The 7,709-nt window shown below is 34.1% G+C and overlaps 1 protein-coding gene across 1 annotated transcript; it reads right to left on the reverse strand.

The window, feature by feature from the left end:
• Nucleotides 1-1,705: 1,705 nt before the first annotated feature.
• LOC122279490 lies at nt 1,706-6,950 on the reverse strand. The gene is made up of 5 exons (XM_043090172.1): nt 6,903-6,950; nt 5,565-5,678; nt 4,632-4,752; nt 3,156-3,333; nt 1,706-2,161 (listed from the first exon to the last, which is right to left on the reverse strand). The coding sequence occupies exons 1-5, from the start codon at nt 6,903-6,905 to the stop codon at nt 2,134-2,136; spliced, it is 444 nt and encodes a 147-aa protein (XP_042946106.1). The 5' UTR covers nt 6,906-6,950; the 3' UTR covers nt 1,706-2,133.
• Nucleotides 6,951-7,709: the final 759 nt, after the last annotated feature.

Consider the following 7,709-nt stretch of genomic DNA (forward strand, 5'->3'; position numbering starts at 1 on the left):
GACGATTGCGTCGAGCGCACGTGCAATTCGAGGACTACATCTTCCAAAGCATGTGAGGGGAAGAAAAAGAAGAAGAATACTTGCTAATTGGAATAACCTTTAATCATTATCCTGAATTAGGCTTTTTGAACCACACTTTGATTTTGTGTTAGCTCTTCTTTTGGAGGTTGCAAGCAAAGCATGGTAGGTATGTTCATCATGGCATGATGTGTTTGACTTTGGAGTAATCTCTATTGCTTAGTGGACTTTGATCGTTCTTTCAAAAGAAGTAATTCCATCAGATCAGCAAAGTGGTCAGGTCTCTCCAACTAATTGCTTAAGCAAAGTATATTTGATTGTGTTGGGAACATTTACTCTGATAGGGATTTAATTATAAGAAAATAATAATAAAAATCTTCTGGGATGGGAAGCAAGTGGGCTTTACCACAAATGGGGACATCTCAAGTGCTCAAGGCCACAAGCATTTTTTTTTTCTTTTTTCTTTTTTTTTTTCTCTCTGGTAACCTAATAAATAGACATAGATGGAGTGGTTCTTCAAGGAAAGGAAAGATGAAATGACACCTCTTATCTTGGTTGAACATTGGGGCCCTTTATACTTTATTGCCATGCGGTCATTGGAACAAACAAACAAAGCATGGCCAGCAGGAAACTGGAGGCTCTCAAATGTCAGATGGGAAGAAAGATTGCAGAAATGACTTAACAAATCCACAAAGACTTTTATTCCCAGTTTTTGGCTTCATCCCCATTGCCTCCCCTTTTTGTTCCCATTGGAATCCCATGAGTCCCATGATGGGGTTTCATTGTATCAAGCCTGCATGCAGCACCAAAAAAAGTACAATCTTATGACCCAGCATGCACAGCGAGAGAGAGAGAGAGAGAGAGAGAGAGAGAGAGAGAGCTTAGCCTGTGCAATTTTGAACCTTTTAAAATTGGATATGAGAAGATAATCAATTAAATTTAGGTGATGAGATATTATTGAATTTTATCTTTTTAGGGATTAATGTAAAAATTTGAGTGTGAACATATTCACTGTTCATCATGTCGCTGATTCTCTCCAGAAGCAAACCACTAATCACGCATGAACTTTGCGGTGTAATTCAAATGATTTGTTTAGGATAAAGGACACATAGAACACAAAGAAAGTATACCAAATATATATAAATATATATATATATAAAAGCGGTGTGGTTTATCTGAAAATCAAAGCTGAAAATACCATCAAACGCTGCTGGATTTCTCAAGAAGTCATATAACGAAGAGCAAGAGAGAGATGGGAGCCTGACAGATTCAAACTCTCCATTTAGATGTTAAGAATATCTCAAAATATCTGTAAATAATAGTGAAGTTGTTTATGAATAATTATGAAATAGTATAAGAATATCCGAGAACAATTGTGTTCCCAAACAGGCAATGTTATCACTCAATCCAATAAAATTAATTTGGCTGATACTGATACCAGACGCCCTTTGGAGGGGAAAACAGCTGGAAACGAATGCCACTATCCCGTAGGATGAGCAAGAGGAGGAACTTGCTTGAGGGGTTTCATTAGCAACTTGGTAAGATAATATATAGCTCATCAAGGCAATAATTAGTATAGCTGGTCTGAGAGGATGATCAGCCACACTAGGATGATAATCTCAACAGATTCAAATCTAATTAGGTTCAGGCCGGGATTGGATTATTACCACCAATCAGCGTTTCATAATGATCTTAAACATGCATTTCATTAATGATGGGAACAATCTGTAAGATGATCATGATAGACATGACGAACCATTTAAGAAGAAGACTAGTCTAATTTCACAAAATCATAATACAAGGATTCCACCAAGGTGAGTAATCAGCATATAGTAAGAAACATATATTTTCAACCTATAATTTTGATGAAAACAAAGAAACAAAAGAATCCTCTTCTAAGAGTAGACTTGTATGTAAAATCCGCTATGTAGTTCGATGTCGTGTACTTGCTTCAGAAGGGTAAAAGGTTGCTAGTTTGCCTTCAATATGCATCATGACAGTGCAGAGAATCGAAAGCCTTCTCATTCATGTTCCTTTCTACTAGGGATAAATTCTAATTATCAAGCATTTTGACTTGGCTTGATCAGCTTTCATGATGATCTTCTTGATATCTCTCTAGTTTGAGGCCACACCTTTGCTCTGTCTACAAACACAAACGATCAGTGCATGCACCTAATAAATAGATATGTATAAAGGACATTGCATGTGATATGTCGTACTAACGTATAGCATATGCTAGGTTTAAAATAGCATCATCTTGACTTCTTCAATCTTGATGCCTGATGGAATATGCTACCATATTCAAATGTTAAACCAAGATGAATAAGAATCCTGGAGATGTCCTTTCCATCATTGGTTAAAAACAATATGGATGTCCAAACAACTACGTCCTCAAAGACTCAGCAACATAGCGCTCCATAAACAGTGCAATCCGCTAGTTTCTGAGTATTTAGGATACTAGGTTTTATATGCGAGCAGATCGGCTATTCATTCCAGTTGAAAATTGTACAAGTTATCCCAACACCAGAGCAGTTTGTATCAACCTAACTCAACTCGGTTAAATAATTGAGATCCTAAATAATGAAATCGGTTCAATATATACTTTTTCAACTAGTTAAAGTCAGCTATATGGATTGCATTTTCCCCTTCCACACTCTAAGGCCATAATTTCCTCGATCTCTCTATTTTTTATTATACTGGGAAAAAATATAGAGAGATTGAGGAAATCTCTCTATATTTGTCTTATTCTTCAAAACTTTTATCCGTGTCACTATACATTCACTCCTTTCAACAAGAATCTTAGATTGTCTGCACAAGAAAAAATAACCTCGTTTTACAGCATGGTAGCAATGATTCACTTTGTCAGCCAAAGTAGCAGAGGGACATTAACTAGCAAACAAAAGCATTATGATACAGAGCAACAAAAGAAGAAGAAATAACATCAACTATTTTTTTTTGATAAGTGAAATAACATCAACTAAGTCCACCAAAGTAGAAATAATTCTGGAAGAAGCTAAAACATGCTACAGGCGTGCTCATCGGAGTTATTAATTAGAAAAATTATGAAGTATTCCCAAACACACATCATCTGACAACACAAAATAAGGTAAGAATCAAGCCATGAAGCTTCGACTCACCTTTTTGCCAGTCTCTTCTTGGAGTCGGGACCAATAAGTGCCTTTAATTCTTCTAGGCTCACAATTTCTTCAACATTACATTTCAATAATTTGCAGTGATCCATAAATGCAGCAGAGTCTTCAGGACCAAGTGATAAATCCTTACCCTTTCCTTTCAAATATTCCATCAAAATGAACCCTGCACAAGTGCACGGAGAAGTTATTGGTAGACAATTTCTTAACTAAAATAAAATTTTAAAAAAATAATTAATCGTCCACAAAAGAACCAGAAGTTTGAGCAATAGAAAATTCTTTTTCACAAATATGAGCTGGCAGATTTTTTCTTTCTTTTTTTTTTTTTTTTTTTTTTTTTTTTTTGAGGACATTAACTAGGAAACATCTCACTTATTGTGGGACCAAAGGAGTAAGATCATAATTTAAACCAAAACCCTTCCATCAAACAAGAGGGCATAAATCCACAACTACAAAAAGAAACCTCAAAATCCATTGGGAAAATATGTGTAAATCAATCACTACAATGAGAAACCTTAGAATCCATAGGAAAACGTGCATCTGTGCATGCACACATGTACACACCCCCTGAATTGAAGCGGCTCGAGATACAATAGCTCTCACTATAGCTGAACACGAGGGAAAGATCATTTATACTGATACTGAAAAAATACTTTAATTGGGAAAGCGAGATATTCTATGGATTCCATTAGTTATGTATCAACGTTCTAACAAAAATACTTGTGTGCATAAAAAACTACAGGTTCCGCAACGTAAATGAATTAAAATGGGGGACAAGTTTTAGCAGACGGAGCTGCTACAGTTGGTGATGAACTTGATTTGAGAAAAAAGTATTAGTAGCTTATATGCCATGGGAGGGTTACAATTCTAAGGATGTGCTACTCATTAGTAAGAGCCTAGTATATGGAGGTATTTATACTTACTTTCACATACAAAAATATGAACTTCAGACTCATATGACAAGCCACAGCCCCGAAAGAATCACCAAGGAAATACCACATCTCAAAGCCCACCTACTTCACAACTCACCCGGAAAAGTAAGTTCCTAAACAAAAGTTGGATAGTTGACAGATTTTAAATCATAAAACACAAGCTAAAATAAACTAAGGTAAATAACCATAAAACTAAGCTAGAAGTAAATAAGTGATATAACATGGAGGTAAACATGAAGGGAAAGTAGGGTTTTCCACTATACTATTCAGTACAGTATTTTGATAAGTTATAAATGGATGGGGCCAAACCAGAGACAAAACTTTTTCAATGCCTAACATGTTAAAACTTGGTACTACTACTAGAGCATAATAGGCACAATTTATACAGCAGTATTTAACACAAATATTGCAGAAATCAACTCAAACTACACAACATAACAAAGTAGATTTAAATAACTTAACACTTTATCTTAATATCTTTTGTTCCTAACTACAGTAACATGAAAAATGAGGAAAGATAGAAATATAAGACCAATAGAGAAAGACATTCCAAGGGCTCGAAGCATCTTCAGATCAAAATTTTCAGCTAGACTTTCATGGCCAATTACTTTTGCACGTTGGATGAGCATTATCTTTAAGCTTATCAGCATATCCTGTGAAAATAAATACTTTAAACTCAGCATATAGATCCATAAAGCAATGAAGCTATCTAAATGGATTTATTTCTTGCACATCATTTTGGATGTAGAGGCACACTCATAAGAAAATGAAACAAGACCAAATTAAAGTTTCTATGGTGCCATATTTTAATCCAGAAAATTTTGTCTTACAAAAGAATGCCTACTACCATTGCAAGCCGAATCAATTCCAGAAAATCAATAAATCTTTAAGTCCACAGTACAACAAAACTAATTTCAACTAATCCCTGTTCAGGGTTTTAGGATTCCCATGGAGAGTAAGCATGCAGCGACAATCAAGTTGACAATTAAAATCTAATCGATGTACATTTTCTTATACGCTGTTGAGCATAAAATTTGCATATATGCTACGGAGCATAAAAGAAAGTAAAATATTCAGTAGTTTTTAGCTTAAATTATCAAGTATACTTGCATCAACTGGCTAATATTATCACTATCCTCATCAAACACAAAATATTCAGAACTTTTGTAAAATAGTAAATAGAAAGTGAAATTTTGGTGAGACCCAACAAAATCCTTTTGATAAGTTTAAGCCATTAACCATGTTGCCTAGTATCTAATCAAATTTGAGAACCTTTTATGTAAGTTAAGAATCTCATTTCAAAGAAAATGAATTTGGAGCACTCACCTGCAATTACTAATAACATTTCAACGAGCATGAGAGAAAAGAATAGTACAAAGACAAGGATAAAACAAATCTCAAACACTTCTGTATTTGGATGCATCAATCTGCTAAACGGGTTTGCAAATTTTCACCAAGTACTTACAAGCTCTGACTCAGAGAGGGAACAAAGCCAAGTCACATCTTCAAGCCTATTTGCCCCCAAAATGTCTTCTACACCATCCATACAAGTATCCGAACTCTTCTGAATATTAAAATTCTGCCAAATCATACACCCAAAAAAAAAAAAAGGGGATTATCACAAATAAGTAAATCCCTACCCATCTCTCTCTCTCTCTCTCTCTCTCTCTCTCTCTCTCTCTCTCTCTCTCTCTCTCTCTAGGGTTAAACTACATTAGGGTGACACCCTGTATATAAAGTGAGAGGCCTTACCATCTTCCATGTAATAACTAGATTAGTCATAAACCAAACAGTGCAAATAAGTCTATACAACACAAAGAACTGGATATTGGTTATTTTATACGACTTGGTGAAAGACAATACTGTATATGACTATGGTTAATAATAATAGATATGCAACATTGTTCTTCATATCAATATTTTGCATATCTAGTAATAGATATGCAACCTCAAAATTACATTCATTTTTTGTAAGAAAAAAGAAGCTTCTGATAGATAACCAGCTTAGTTTTTCTTCTACGAGAGATCTTAACCGATCAACTAGCTTAAATTCGTATAAAATCCACCATTACTTTTTAGAATGATGACCTCTCGACCTTGATGGTTTTACAAAAAGGAACTCAAGTAACATAAATTGTGAATATTAGAAAGAGAAGCAAAACCATGTGCGCGGAGCAAAATGAGAGGAAAGATCGAATTCTAAGAAATATTTGACAGGCATCACATGAGCCCAGCTGAAGAAACTTAAAATATATATATATATATATATAAATAAATAAATAAATAAATTGATACGAGATACTAGAAAGAACACAGTATGCAAAACTTTCAGGACCACAATAAATTGCAAACCCGAATCAGCTTCGAATGTAAATTTTCAAAAAAATAAAAATCAGCAAAAAAGCTTAAAACGAAATTAAGAAATCATAAACAATAGGAAAAGAAAAAAACATGTAATTGACTTAAAATGCATATTCTAACGTCATTCTGGTCCAGCTAAAATTATCCCCAAAAGATTCCTTAGAAGTGGAAAATCATCTATTGCAATGTTGCATATTTTTCCAGCGGGAAATTTTCTCCAAAACAGAAAAGGATCTTCCTCGACGGCGAGAACATTTTTTTTCAACATGTACCAAATTAGTTCCAGGAAGTTGCTTTCTGGGAAAAACAAACGACGCCTCGATAGTGAATCGAACGTTTGAATAGAGTTATATGAATTTCCAAGAAAAACAAGAAATCAGTTTCTAGCGAAAACAAGAGAGGGGATGTAAAACAAAATCCTAAACATTAAACGCCATCATACCATGGAGTCGAAGATCTCTCTGCGCTTCCTTTTGCCTGCACGACACAGGATGGTACCCCCTCTTAAGTAACAAGAGTCCTCGGTCTTTACCTAAAGAGTCATTTACTCAACCTCCCCAACCTTTAACACGATATTTTTTTAAAAAAAATTTCAAAATTTTTAATATCTTTTTAAATCTTCTTTTAAATTTATTCTTCTTAAATTCATTAAATTCTTCTATTCATTATCCATATATTAAATATTTATTAAAATAAAAAAATAATAAAAATTAAAAAAAATAGTGTATAAAAGTTATGTAAATAGTAAAAAATTATATAGCTTTTTTGTTACCTAAATACTTTTATAATCGAATTTTACTTAAATTATGATTCGACATAAAGTTCTCTTTTACAAATTCTAATAAATACATAACACCTCAATTTTTGAATGAATGATAAAATGCACATAATTACGCTAGAATTATATACACTAGAAATTAAAACAATAAAATCTGTATTAAAAAAAGAGGTGATTGTCTTGCAATTGTTAGCGGCGGCCATCACCTATGTGATTATTGAGAATCAACCTATTAGGGATGTGTTCCACACACAGTTCATCAATGCACTCTACTTGCAACAAAGAAAGCGGATGGCCCAAGGTGTTGAAGCACCTCCGATGCATAAGTTAATGATACGTAGAAGGGGATATCATAAAAGCTCTGGGTGTCAAGTTACCTGAATTGTTATCTTCTTATCACATATATAGGCCTAGAGAATTATTGATAAGTACCAGTTAGCAAGCACAATCCTCTCATTGCTCTTATCGGCT

The sequence above is a fragment of the Carya illinoinensis genome, chromosome 10, assembly GCF_018687715.1.
Source record: "Carya illinoinensis cultivar Pawnee chromosome 10, C.illinoinensisPawnee_v1, whole genome shotgun sequence".
Lineage (NCBI taxonomy): Eukaryota > Viridiplantae > Streptophyta > Magnoliopsida > Fagales > Juglandaceae > Carya > Carya illinoinensis.

Bases quoted from the DNA above. Each gene is read 5' to 3' on its own strand.
- LOC122279490 (XM_043090172.1), bottom strand. The intron at 3,334-4,631 runs GTCTTATATTTC...GCACTTGTGCAG, and splicing joins TGGAATGTCTTTCTCTATTG to GGTTCATTTTGATGGAATAT. The intron at 2,162-3,155 runs GTGAGTCGAAGC...TTGTGTTTGTAG, and splicing joins AAGAAGAGACTGGCAAAAAG to ACAGAGCAAAGGTGTGGCCT.